We start from the raw sequence: 14,840 nt of genomic DNA on the forward strand, positions 1-14,840 counted from the left end.
CACAGGGGCCTAACTATATAATTTTTCCAAAGATTCGTCACTATCTCGAAGACATTTTTTTTCAATCTTTCTTCAGTCGGGTTGATACCATATTGAAAAAAATGCGAATAACAAAGTTCGAATAAATCCGTCGACTTCACATTTGAAGAGAGAATCTTTACTGAAACATTATTAAAAAGGCCTCCATCTTGAAACGGAAACGGAACGTACAAACAAATTTACAAAAAGACGAAATGCAAAACGGTCCAGTGAAAACAGGACCCTCAGTCAATTAATGTCAAGTGGAACCAACAAATCTATTTAGAGACAGTTGGACTATTGGCATCCATAACATTAAAAAAAATGTCAGACAGAAATAAATTTGAGAATAACTAAGAAATGGAGAAAGAAACCCAATTAAGGCGATGCACTAAGTCGTGTAATATTTTGAATCAAGCCGTTATCAATAACACACCTTACGTAGATGGCGATAAGGCTTAAATTCCCGCTTAACACCATCCACCTTTTTTGATTTATGCAAGAAAAAAACATGGCCAAAAAGTGCCTTTTATTTTATTTTGTGGATGTTCAGGCACAAATATTTAAATATTTTTCGATCATCTTATAAATAACTTAATTTGACATATTATACAATAAAAGCATAACCGAAAATGGGTTCGTAAGTAGGAGATTTTGAACTTTAAACAGTTTTCATAGGCCTTATACATTATTTTTTCTAAGCTTATAAAAAGACTTATCTAAAAAATACTCGATTATTTCAAAGGCCAGGATGTATTCGACTCGCAGTATATAATTAAAGCATCTAAAAATTTCTAGTCGACCAAATTTTCAAACCAAAAACACGTGATTTTGCATTACTTCGTAGTGCATCGACTAATCATCAGAATTTAAAAAAATATTTTTTAACTTTGTGATATCGACATCAGCATTCAATTTCTATTCCATATCCGTAGAACGCGAACACAATACACCTACTTACAAAAAATAATGTACTTTATTAGATATTGTGTTAGCTCCTAAGTGCTCTTGCTGGGTGGGCCAAGGTTTGGGTGACCCCGCCATACGACGCAATCAAAGCCGTCCTTACAATATGGTCACCCTAATACGATGTACTTATAGTCCTGCTGCTGAAAGTTCGGTTGTAACCAGAAATGTAACCATAAGGAAGCAAGGGAGATGAATTATTACACAATTTAAAATTATTGACCTCAACACAGGCCTGTCGTAGGGAGGTTAAAAATTCAAATGTGAACAATGATACAATGAGAAGAAATAATAAACAATACATATAATCTCTCATCAAAAATTTAGGCGTATTAGATCTATCAAAAAATTTATATATAAAGATGCAAAAGTCGGTCATCTTGAATACATGTAGGATAAAAAAAGATTTTTTAAATATTTATGTTGAGGGATCAGTAGGATTTATAGGCCCTGTTAGGAGTTCTACCGAGCCGAACCCTCTGATATGAAAATATCTGGAGTCGGTGAATTATTTTCCCATTTGATCTCTGGTGGGTTGACGTGTTGTTCTTGTATTGTTTTGTATTTATTTTGCTTATATAATGCACTTGCATAATGTTGATTGACTAGATGATCATTTGTTTAAAAGTGTGTGGAAGGGTTTAGTTTTTCCTATGGGGAATATTTAACCCGGACATAAAGTCGGAAATATTAAAGAAAACTAGATAACACGACATACCATAAGTTTATTCCAGAAAAGTAAAGATGAAATAAGTAAAAATAACAAAATCGATAACTCCTAAATTTCCATTAATTTATTAAAACAAAAAATACATGTTTTGTTCTACCATCAACATTGTAACAACTCCGTTTGTTTGGCCATCATAATTTAATTACCTATCATATTGTTGCATGCACCGAGTTTCAATAGAAAAAATAACATTTTTGTTTGCAGCTAAATAACTCTTTCGAACATGTTGTAAAAAACACATTTATTTGATATTTACAGGCAGATTGTTTATAATAGGTACATTTTGTTTTTACGCTTTAATGTAAATATTGTGTTCTTGTTACTAAATAAAATTAAATAATAAAAACCGCAAGCACATAAGTATAGCTAACATCGTTCGCCACTGCAGATCGCAGCACAACGCACAGCGGCGCGGCGCCACGTCTTTGTTTCACCTACACACCAAACGCGTCATAATCAGCACGGTCAGCAACAGTCAGCACGCTTCAATGATATGTTACATCTCCGTTTGTTTCTATTATTTATGGTTATAACCAGTGTTGCCAACTCGATTATTTAAATAAAGCCAGACGTCACTCGAACAGGAACCTTGCATAACCCAGAGAAATACCATCCTGGGGTAGTAGGTGGTTGGAGAAATTCTGAGAAGAAATAAACCTTTGTTTTCAAATTTTTGTGTATCCTGAGGGGTGGTGGGGGTGGGGAGATTATTTTTTCCAAGGGGTGGGGGGAGAATTCGGCGATAAAAATAACGATTTCAACATAAAAGTAACCGGTTCCTAACGTAATAACTCTTAAAATGTCATTGCTGACTTTCGTATAAAAAAACGAGCTAGATTATCTGAAAAAAAAACGAGTTAACCTAAACCGCTTTTTTGGACTGACGCGACGCACAGAATCGTATTTGCACGATCTACGCGGCCAAAACTATGTTTATACTGAATTGGTATCTAAACAATGTAAATAAATTAAAAAACAATTTTTCACAATAATTATATATATATTCAAGATTATATACATTATATATTTACAAAAAATCAAAAACGTACAATTTTCGGTCTGTACAAAGGGAAATAACAATAAAAATGCTAGTTTATTGGCATTCTTCATCACTCTCCGATGAACTTTCTGATATATTGGGGTCTGCAGGTGCAAACATGGCCAAAGTTTCAGGTAAAAATGTTCCAGATTTCCTTTTTTTTACAGTCCGCATGCTACTTAGCATAGGATCAGAAGTAAGTAGAAGGCGATTAAAAATATCCTGATTACAGCTTTCCCTTGAAAATTTGCTCGCATAATCTTGGCGGTAACATCTAAAATGTTTGTTGCGAGCCTCAGCTGCTTCCTCGGAAAGCTGTCCGATTGGTAATAATGCCTTTTCGATGATGACTGCGCCATGGACTAAAAGCTTGTGCATTGTTGGCGTCATAGGGTGCCAATCATATAGGTCCAAATAAACGCGAGCAGTTTCTGAAGCATATTTTTCATACTTTACGGGATCAATTTTGAATCCGCTTGAAATTGCTTCCAATATGACTTTTAGTCTGTAAATTAGCTCATAGCTGATGCCAGTTATTTTCGCAGCTAATTTGGGGTCCTCAAATAACCTTCTGCTGGTATTGCCATCATTAGTATTGCCGAAATTGGACTTAGGCATATCTATTATTAGCCCTGTTTCATTGCGAAACCTTCTTTGTATCTCTTTCTTGGTTTGCTCTTCTAGGTCTTTCTCCTCCTTCGATTTCCTTTCCCTGTATTTTTGTACTTGGAGTTTATAGGCTAAATGTAGGATACATTCAAAAATTCCAATTCTGGCGTGCAACACCGATATGCCGAATTCAAGGGCTGCAAAATTCACTCCTCTTGTGTAGTCCAATTTATTGAAATCTTTCGAGGTTGCTCCACATATATAGCACCTACTTGTGGACTTTGTACCTTATTTCGTACTGTCCAAGTGTCAAATCGGCATTTACTAACATTTGCAAAGCTTGCATTGGTGTTAAGGAGGAGGCTTGCTTTTTACTTGATTTTGTACAGTAAAATGCCTTTTTATATTTAGTTGCTCGTGTCGGAGTACTGGTGATATCTTTTAAGACATTTGATGCATCTTTTTTACCAGATTTTCCCAGTTCCACTGTCGCAGCATGGATTATGATATCCTTTTCAAAATTAGAACGAAGTTCTTCAGTCTTTCGCCTTTTGCTCCTCTCACTTAAGTCTTCGAACGACTTGGATGGCCGACCTGGCCGTTTTTGTGTCTCAACTACAGGTATTTCAAAAGTACCTTCTAGCCAAGATTGGTTGTATTTTAGAAAATAAGCTTCTTTATAATGAGCTTTGACCCACCTTTGTTTCAGTTCTGATTTGAAAAAGGCAAAACCACATTTCAATTTAATAATTTGGTCTTCATTATAATTTTCACATGACAAAAGTTGATCTTTTAGATAGTTTAGATTTGCATCTAAACAAGGCAAATTTTCCTTTTTCATGCAGTCGAATAAGTATTGTCGAGTCACAATCTTTACTCCCGATGCACCCTCTGAACCTAAAACAAACATACTTAAAAGACACTAACAAACATTTCCAATTTTATACGAAATTTCGCTACATATCTTTAACGCCTCAAAACTATATTTATCCGGAAGTTTCCGGACACGATTTTGATACTAGTTATAAGGAAAAGAATCAAATAACAACCTGTAATAATAACCATAGCCCGATCTACCCCTATATATGAACAAAAACACTAGTAAAGAAAAATATTGAAGGAAATCAGGGTACGAAAAAGACATTTTTTATAAGTTGAAATAATAATCTTGTTTTGTAGTTTACCATGATTTTTATAATGTAATTTGTAAGTTTCTTACCTTCTTCATTAGAATCCATCACTTTCAATTTTTAACAATAACTTGTTAACATAAAAAATAACTTGGGAAGTTCGTATAATAAAGCGCGTCGCCGAGAACAGATACGTGCACAGGGTGAAACGGTTCAATTCCGACTGACGCCACGGGTGCGCGGTGCGCATTACAAGGTAGAACAGGGACGGGTTCTGTTCACGGGTTAGTCCTTTGTTCGGGGAACCGGTTTTTATGAATAGTATTGTTATTTTGAGATTGGGACTTTTGGCCGCGTAGATCGTGCAAATACGACTCTGTGCGACGGCCTTAATTTAGAGCTTAATCTAAGGACAGGTTTTTTCGGAGAATTTGAACAATTCTTCAAATTTCAACGTTCATTTTCGAGCTATGCGAAAGTCCCATTCAAGTTATGTTACTGCGATTTATGGTAATAAGGTTGAATATTTAAGCGATAGATGGCGCTAGTCATAAAGCTTACTCTAGAGGTCAGATATCGCTAGAGTGTAACAAGTTCTTGTGAGATGATATTGACAGGGAACAAGCTTCTCGAACCAGAGAATTACCAACCCTCGGGTAATGAAAAGTGTAGCTAAATCCAGACCTATTAATTGTAACGCAAATAAACACTATTTTCAGTAGAACCTTTTAATTTTTACAAAGAGTTCCCAATATCAAAATCTGCAAAGTAAGGCAGATATAACAGTTACTATATCATTATGTGCTAGCTGCTTGACAGAACTGAAATATTAACAGAACTTGGAAAAAATCTTTCACAGAACGTGAAAATTAGCTTTGAAATTTGAAGCATTGTTCAAATTCTCAGAAAGAACTCGTCCTAACTCTAAAGGAGCTGAGTTGGCACCACCGGTTGTAACCTCTCTAGGTAACATGCACTTTTTATGAGGAGGAGGGAAAAGTTAGACCGATATAGTTAGCCTTATACGTGACGATAAGGTAGTTACCTTCTTGACATAGCTGGCAGCGTCCTCCTCAGTGACGGGCTCAGCGCTGATGCCGCCGCGGCGCCTGGCGGGCTGCGCGGCGGGCTGCGGCAGGGGCGACAAGTCCTCCGTGTCCTCGGGCGCCGCTGCGGCGAGGGCCGCGGTGTGCGCCTGCTCCTGAAACAAACAAACAACACGTTAATATGACTATTGTACCAATTAATCTAGCGTCATTCGGTAATTAACTAGGTTAGGGGGTCAACACAAAAGCAGACGAGCGAGCGGAATCAGACGCCAACCATCTTCTTTGAAGTAAACATCTCTTGCAATAATCTCTACCGCTCTATGGTGCCATAAAAAAATATAATAATGAACTCTTGAGTCTAGTCAATATAAGAGTACCTACTCGACATACTAGGCATAATGACCGATTTCGATGACACTGTTCACAGATTATGAAACAAACTCGAGAATTCCTCACCTACATAGTTTAGCAAATGAATACACAAATGATATCAACATTTTTAATATAATAAATTCGATGTTTAAGACATACCGAAATATTTTTTGCATGTAAAATATTATTCTCATACCTAATTTAACATTTTACTATTATAATTTTAAATTTTATCCAATAATAATTGTAAACATATGCAACCATTATTGTGTATTATTAATCCGTGTGAAAAAAAAAGTTTAACCATTTTATGTATGTACCCAAAGTAAAAGCCCCACGGGCGTATTTTTTTTTTTTTTTACATTAGCTCCACACAGAAGGCACTGAGGAAAATAATGCCCCTCAGGGCATATGTCATCTTTGAGGATGCGGTGTGGAGCATCTTTAGAAAGGAAGGGGAGGTAGTTCTGGGAAGGAAAAAGATATGAGGGTTGGGTAGGAATATGGGGGTCAGTATGTCCAAGAGTGGCAGATGTATGAATCCATCCCTCCCACTGCGGCACAAGGCGATGTTCTGAGAGTCTTGCTGGAGACGTCATAAGGTCTCATTCAATCAGTCTCTCAAAATCCAGCCTGCCACGCAGTTGGTGGGCAGACGCATCTGTCGCCAAGACCAGAACAAACCTCACCCCATGAACCCTGCTAAGTCGCCAAATGTAGCTTATAAAAGAGAAAATAAATAACCTTTTTATTCGTCATTTCAAAAATAGCTCCCATCGCTACAAGATTAGGGGCGCTTTATAGAGCCCGTTATTGATGATAAGATATTGTTTTCAGGGCTGTTCTTGCTTGGTTAGTAGAAATCATATGGAAAGAATGAAAGAAAAGGCTATATACCAATCACGAGGCAATAATGAAAGAAAAGGCTATTTACCAATCACAGGGCAAGAATTAAAGAAAAAGGCTATATACCAATCACAGGGAAAGCATGAAAGAAAATGCTATATACCAATCAGAGGGCAAGAGTATGGGCCCAATCTGTTTTATGCTGTCTCCAAATTTTAAAGCATTCACTCTTGAAGGCCTAACCTGTCTGTTAGATATATCAACTTTGGTAGACTTGGACAGGCCACTTGGGCCTTACTTATAAATGCGTTGTAAATATGTATAACGTGTTATATATAAGTTTTAAATACACAGCCATTAATTTGTAGTAAATGATTATTTTTCAGTTGTGTAAAATTCGAAACACATTAATCAGTAAGGGAGAAGAAGTATTGAATACGACCGTTCTCACCAGAGATCAGTCGAGTATGATGGTACCATACCAAGTCTCAACCAGATTTGATTTTTTTCTCAAATAGCTAGCATAGCAGCAATCGGACGTAAACACGTTCTTTTTTTTAAGTTACCATAACTAAGCATTTACGTTTATTTTTATTGAATTGTACCTATTTATTACGCGAATAAAGCCAGGTTCAACCAGAAAAATTAAATAATATTTCAATAAATTATTCCTAACTAATGATATAATTAGCAATAATATATTCCTAAGTAATATTTAATTCTATTCTATATCATTAGTAAGGAATAATTTATTTTCAATAATGATATAGAATAGAATTAAAGAAAAGTATACGGAGAAAACTTACCGATATGAAATACTGTTCATTATTAAAAAAGTGGTCAAATTATTCGTTCTCCTGTTAAATATGGGACTGCGGACCTATAACGAATGAATTGAAAGAGTTCCTAACAAAGTATCAGTCAAAAGCAAATGTTTTGTGAGGACGACAGAACAAGTATTCATACAAATACTGATATTGATACTGACACACTTATATCGTAGCATTCCATCATGATATATATTAGGAAAAGAACACGTGTTCTCGATATATTATATATGACTAATATTTTATCAGGAAGTTCGCATTCTGTCACTTAAAGTAATAAAAAGGCTCACTGGGACTAGAAATAAAAATATATGAGTAAGTATTATATGTAGGAAGGAACTCGATGTTTTTTAAGACAAGCATCAAAACCTTTTTTATGTTTCTGAAGTGTACTTAATCACAATAAAGCTCTTCCCAACTATGAAAACGTGCTCAAGTCCCAAAGAACCAAACAAGAAGAAACTTTTCAATCAAAAACATGTCCGACACAACGGACTTTCTGTAAATGAAGTCGGCCATTTTGAAACCAAAATACATACCTAGATAAAAAATACAGGAAGTCAAATAAAATAAAATAATTATTTGAACACAAAAAATTGTAAAACTGACAATTATGTGAACGAAACGAAAATCAAGCTCAATAAAAAAATATGTACAATTGATGTACAATTATGTAAAATTTGTATTACTATTGGTTTATTGCGAATAACAATAATAATTTAAAGATTTACCTACATAATATTAAATCTCAGAAATTTCTGAAACAACTTTGCATTCGAACACGCGTGTATTTTTATATATCTAGATTATATGAATGATAATGATTGGTTTATTTTTATAGCGCCCTTTTCGTGAAAAAATCACCTCAAGGGAGCTTAACAACTTAATGTATGCATTTAATCTATTCCTAGACTATCACTAAGACTAATAACTTATTACTTGCGGCTTATAAAAAAGTTTAATAGCTAGTGACTGTCATCTGTGAAAGGTAAAAATATGTTATTTTAAAAAAGCAGCGCCATCTGTTGGACGTAAAAGCAACACGCGCTATTGATTATTTATCTACACAGACAGACTGAGCCACAGCAATGCTTGGAGGGTTCAGCTAGTTTAACTATTTTAAATCACGGTGAAGAAAAAAAAATCAATTAAGGCTTTCGCGGTTTTAAATCATTAGTTGGGGTAAAGGTGGCGTCGCTCCACCAAAATGTATTAAGGCGATGCCATACGTAGTAATGCAAAATCATGTGTTTTTGGTTTGAAAATTTGGTCGCCTAGAAATGTTTCAGATACTTTAATTAAATACTGCGAGTAGAATACATCTTGGCCTTTGAAATAATCGAGTATTTTTTAGGTAAGTCTTTTTATAAGTCCAGAAAAAAAATAATGTAAAGGCCTATTAAAACTGCTTTAAAGTTCAAAATCTCCTACTTACGAACCCGTTTTCGGTTATGATTTTATTGTATAATGTGGAAAATTAAGTTATTTATAAAATGATAGAAAAAAAATTAAATATTTATGCCTGAACATCCACAAAATAAAATAAAAGGCAGTTTATGGCCATATTTTTTTCATGAATAAATCAAAACAGGCGGATGGTGTTAAGCGGAAATTTAAACCTTTTCGCCATCTACGTAAGGTTTGTTATTGATAGCGGCTCAATTTAAAATATTACACGACGTAGTGCATCGCAAATTGCGGAAAAATGGATGTGCGCACAAGAGACGACACTTTTTTTAAATTTGTATGAATTTTGAAATAGTCGCAAAAAGTTGCTCGTGTGCTCTTAGTTACACATCAAAGTGGATCTGCCTTTGTCTATAATTGTCCTTTTCAAAAATGGAACTGATTTTTCAAATACTCAGACTATCCCGTGATTTTTCACGGATTTGCGCTAGTTTTAAATAAAAGTAATACATGTTAGAGATATTATTAAGAGAGGGTTAAATTTAATATTTTTTGCACTAAACAAATGTGTTTCTAAACTACGGTAGGTATGTATGTTTCCACAAATAAGAGTCTGGTGTACCACAAAACATCCCTCTCACGTCCCTCGCTTCCTGATTAATTTAATCCACTTGGATGTTTTTTTTCACTTTGTGTATTTAAAAGTAAAAAAAACAGGTCTGAAAACCACCATCAAAATTAAAATATAAGTAAAATACGAATGCAATAAAATTCCTCTCCTTGACATTTTAACACTGCGGTGCAATGCAGATTTCGTGGCATAAATTTGAAAATTTATTTGCAGAAAAACAATGGCAAATATTCACCTTCAAGTTTGTTAGTGTTCATTTTAATTGCTCCATCTTTTCAGTGGATTCAATTACCAACTGAAGATATAAGGGAATCCGAGTTCAAATGCGAACGAACGGATTCGTTAAATTATTCATATTTTAAAGGGAACGGTTTTCGCCTCAAATATGATTCGTGGTATTCATTGAATTTCATAATACATAATTTTGAAGCATGAATATTTTATTATACATTTGAAATTAATTTGCATATTAATGGCGTAAGTTCAAATATGGCTATGACTTCTAACAGCTGGAAACGATGGAATAATTTCTCTGTAACTACTAAATATACTAAAACAAAATTTGTTATTTCGATCAACTTTCTCCAAAGAAAAGGACAGAATAAACAATGTGTCCATTTGACGTTAAATAATAGCATTGAAAACCATTTTTTATAGCTAGTCCTACCTGAAGTAAAAAAATACAATAATAATCGGTTAGTAAAATTATTTTATTTTAAATATTGAAGACAATATTTAAATATTACAATTTGAGGTTTTACTCAATAAAGTTATTCCGAAAAATAAATATTTTATTTTACTTGGGTTTGTTTTGGTTTGGTTTTAGCACTTTGTTTTGTGAAAACTTTGACCTACTGTGCCTTTCTTAATTTTCATATCATGTCATTTAGACAATTTTTCTATAAGTCTGAAGCTTTTTCAGGCGCGACATCTGAAATTACATCAATATACAATGTGACATAATTTCAATTTATCATATTGAAATTATGTATATTGACATCATTTCAATATGATAAATTGTATATTGAAATTATGTCAATATACAATTTATGATTCATATCGAGTAACCTTAGTAGAGCAGCTAATTATTTATAATTTTAATAACAGTTTTCTAGCGTTGTTAAGCGCCCTCAAAGTAATTTAAGAAAAAAAACACCAATAAACAAAAGTTAGCTAGTGCCTAGAAATAATTATAAGATTTTTTACACACAAGCAAAACAGTTGTCTGTCAACTCGGTTGAGGCTCTCGGTGAAATCACTATTTTCGATTAATCGTTAATAGGAATCGGTACACATTATGAATATAAAAAAATATTCTTTCAATAATTTGTAGCTTTTTCTACAGTTTTTTGCATGGGTAGAATTGAAACAAAAGAGTTTATTACATTATTAAATATATAAGCAAAAGCCACCAAATAATTTATATTAACTACTAATTAATATTGACCGGTCGGTGGTTGAGTGTTCGGTTCCTCGGCTGGCTAAGTCCTCCATCACAACACAAGCAACACTTTCCGCATACTGTAGTGGTAGTAGAAGATTGTCAAATATTATCAGGTTATAATAGATTATTTGTGAGAGTTTCTCTTGAATATCTTACTATATTTCTTATAAAATTAATCATAAATTAAATAAAACACTTTTGCGCGTACATCGACCATTTATGGATTTCGCTTGCCAAGCGATTTTTATGAGATTCAAGAGTTGGAACTTGAGAACAAACTTATTGTGAGGAGAACTTTCACAAATCGTGGGTATACGTGATAAGTAAATCCAACGCATAGTTATATAGTGAGAAGATTGCATAAAATTTGAATTAGCAGATGAATTTATCATACATTAATATTATATTCTGTTTGCGGAGTACAAGTTGAGATAGCAGACCAGCGTTGAACATTTAAGTGGCAAAGTTCAATTTCCGAAAAGGGTTAAAATCAGGAATGGAATATTAGTTTCCCAAATTGCTGAGCTGGGTCTGTGACTGAATAATTAATAGTAATCTCATCTTGATTATTCCGTTTGCTGCGCGGTCTAAGTAAACCGTAGCTAAGAAAATACTCTAATTAAATCATATTGAAATAACTTTTTAAATAAATATAATTATCCACTGTTAGTGAAGACTTCGTTAGTAATAATAATGACTTTTATTGAATTATTTATATAGCGACGTTTTCATGGTAAAAATCACCCCAATGGCGCTTCATAACCTAATTTATTTAACCTATAACTAACCACAGTGACCGTGAGAAGTGTTGCAGCTATGGGTTTGTCTCAAATACTGGACTTTATTTGTGATAGATAACAATTAGCTCTGATGGCTTATTTAGCAAGTAGAAATGATTCTAGCCTCGACCTTAGGTTGCAATCGTATTAATTAAAGTCTCAATCCATGTATTTCCGACAGCTATGCGCCAGTTATGGGTAACCTCTAACATATATCACAATAACTAATAATCGTAATAACTTACAGCTAACATTTATTACTAGAGATGTACAATTAAGATTTATGACTACATATATGAATAAAATCGTCTTCGGCCAAAATATTTAAGAAATATTATGTAAAATTTAAACGGTGACTAGAAAGAGAAAAGACCATGATTTACGATCAATTGTAGAAATTAACCACAGAACAATTAAAATGAGCACCTTTAAGAAACCAAAGGTTCCAAACGCAATTAAAAAAAAGTAAATCATTTATATTTATCTGAAACGAGAAAAAGTGAGGTCACCGATAATTTTAGTTAAAAATTTCAAAGAATTTAAAATTCAAAATACACCAACCTGTCATTTAAAAAATTTGCAAGAAAATTGTCTCTTCACTTTTTATCTCGTTCACACAATTAAAAATTATAATAATTCCCAGAGGGTAACAAAAAAATCAGGCATTTTGGATTCATTTTGGCACAATATAAACGTTGATTTAAAAAAATATATATTTACATATGCAGATGGCATTTATGTTATTAAAAAAATATTACTATCATGGAAGTTTTATTAAATTCACTTGAAGGCAATTAAAAAATAATATGTACGAAAAACACTATCTTCTCTGATAACATGAAACTATGTTCACAATGTGACATTATTAACGGATTAAAACTGACGAAAAACAACACAAATAATAGTAAATTTATTGAATTATATTAATATAATAGTGTAATAATCAAAATAGAAATAATTAATCAAAATATCAAGACAATATTGGATCGATTTACGGATGAAATATTTTATTTAGTTTTGCTCTGAACTCAGGTGAGCTGTCGATCTTTCGCAAATGTGAAGGGAGTTTGTTCCAAGCTGTTGGGTCTGCTACTGCAAAAGCTCGGTCTACAAAATTGGTATTGGTATTGCGGATAGGTACTGAGAGTCTACCTATTGCTGTTGAAGACGCTGATCGAAGGGTTTCTTGCCTAAAATTAACACCCTTTGGAATGCACAGTTCCGACAAGTAGGGTGGCGCCATGTCATGTACGGCTATCAACAGAGCTATAGAGCGAATAGGGCTATAACCATCCAGCAGAGTTTGAATTGGATTCTCTCAGGGCACTTAAGCCAATGAATGTTCCGCAAATGTTGTGAGATGTGGGAATATTTGGAAACAACGGATATCAGCCTTGCTGCAGCATTGAAAACTGACTGCAGTCTGTCAGTGTATAGGAGACTTGCGTATATGGCAGAGGGGTGGGTAGGAATCTGGGGGTCAATGTGTCCAAGAGTGACAGACGTATCAATCCATCCCTCTCACTGCGGTGCAAGGTCAGTCCGGCTGAAGAGGTCAACAGTCTCCGTCATCAGTCTCTCCAGATCCGGCCCTAAACGCAGCTGGTCGGCGAAAGCATTCGCTGCGAAGACCTAGACAAACCTCACCTTACGGACCCGGGCACCGCTGCTAAGTCACAAAACGTAGCAAACATCTTGAGGTGACCTATGGCAGGGGTGTTGTTTATCCAATAAATATTTTCCGGGGCGGCGGTACCCAAACCCGCCTGAAAAGCAGCTTTCTAACCCCTGAATTAGGGGTTTCCAACTCAACATTTAAAATTAACACTTGCAAGTACTTAGGTACTTTCTCCTACGATATTTAAAAAATAACAGGTCGTGTTAACAACCTATAATCACTAAACACAGCGCGGACGAACAACGCGGTGTGAAGACTTGAGGTTCATCAACCACTTAGACTTCCTGAATAATGGGGGTGATAGCATCGCCAAACATGTTACGGGAAAGTTAACAACGTACAATTACTTTTGGGGTGAAAATTAGAAGGCAGAAACTACCTCAATGTGTAAACATTAGATTAAGTAAGATACAGTATTTATGATGTTAAATATAACACATTCCAACTCCCCGCTCACAGAAAAACACAAAGCTATTTTTTTAAATACGCTTTTTAGGCACAACATATGGGAAAATTTCACAAAGGTAAAAGGAGACTTTAACTATCCAAACGTAAATGTATTGAGAAAATTAGAGAATCCATTCAAAGATTCGGATTATATCATGGTTTTATTTATTTAAGGTTTTTTTTAATATTATTTTGTTTTAATTATTTAGACGACATTTACTTTAAAAGTTCGACATCTTTATAGACAAGACCCAAAACACTTTATAGACTATTAGATGAATTGAATCGTATTAGAAAGGTGTTAATAATTAATCATTCAAGTGAGCGTTTGCAATGTTCAACGATGATATGAACGGATGTCTACTTAAAGGATTAAATAATTAAAGTTAATGAATATGAGACAAGTCTACCGTGTCAACAATTCCTTCAAGAACGTGAGGTATCATTTGAACGGGTCGTTCAGATTACACCCCATTTTCACCCACCCAGTAGACAAAAAAAGGATAAAAAACTTTGTTAAACGCGTTTTTTTATTACGATATTATATTTTATAAAATATCGTATTTTTTGCAAATGGCGTCAAATGTCATTGTGCTGTGATATTTATGTTCTAGACAGATAGAGAATTAGTTGACAACAGACAATGGATAATAACATACGAACCTGAAGAACGCGGAATTATTGTTACTGCTTATTTGACCAATTTCCAGTGTGTTGTTTTAACGCACAGAAATGCATTTCTTGCATACCTACAGCATTTTCGAATTTATATTATAACTTATATAATATTTTTTGTATTTACTTTATATATTCTATGTATAATATGGAGCTCGTGGGATTGCACCACCCTCCCCAAGATCTGGAATAA

General features: G+C 34.2%; 1 protein-coding gene across 4 annotated transcripts in view; it reads right to left on the reverse strand.

Moving 5' to 3' along the window:
- Pka-R1 (protein kinase, cAMP-dependent, regulatory subunit type 1) overlaps window positions 1-14,840 on the reverse strand; it is a 174,687-nt gene that overhangs the window by 36,423 nt on the left and 123,424 nt on the right. For all 4 annotated transcript variants that reach the window (XM_089633265.1, XM_089633266.1, XM_089633268.1 and 1 more), the window contains one exon: window positions 5,538-5,693. In XM_089633265.1, the coding sequence (XP_089489391.1) occupies window positions 5,538-5,693 (156 nt within the window). The remainder of the gene's footprint in view (window positions 1-5,537; window positions 5,694-14,840) is intronic.

This window comes from Hesperophylax consimilis, chromosome 7 (genome assembly GCF_061612785.1).
Source record: "Hesperophylax consimilis isolate HC1 chromosome 7, BYU_Hcon_1.0, whole genome shotgun sequence".
In the NCBI taxonomy this organism is placed as follows: domain Eukaryota; kingdom Metazoa; phylum Arthropoda; class Insecta; order Trichoptera; family Limnephilidae; genus Hesperophylax; species Hesperophylax consimilis.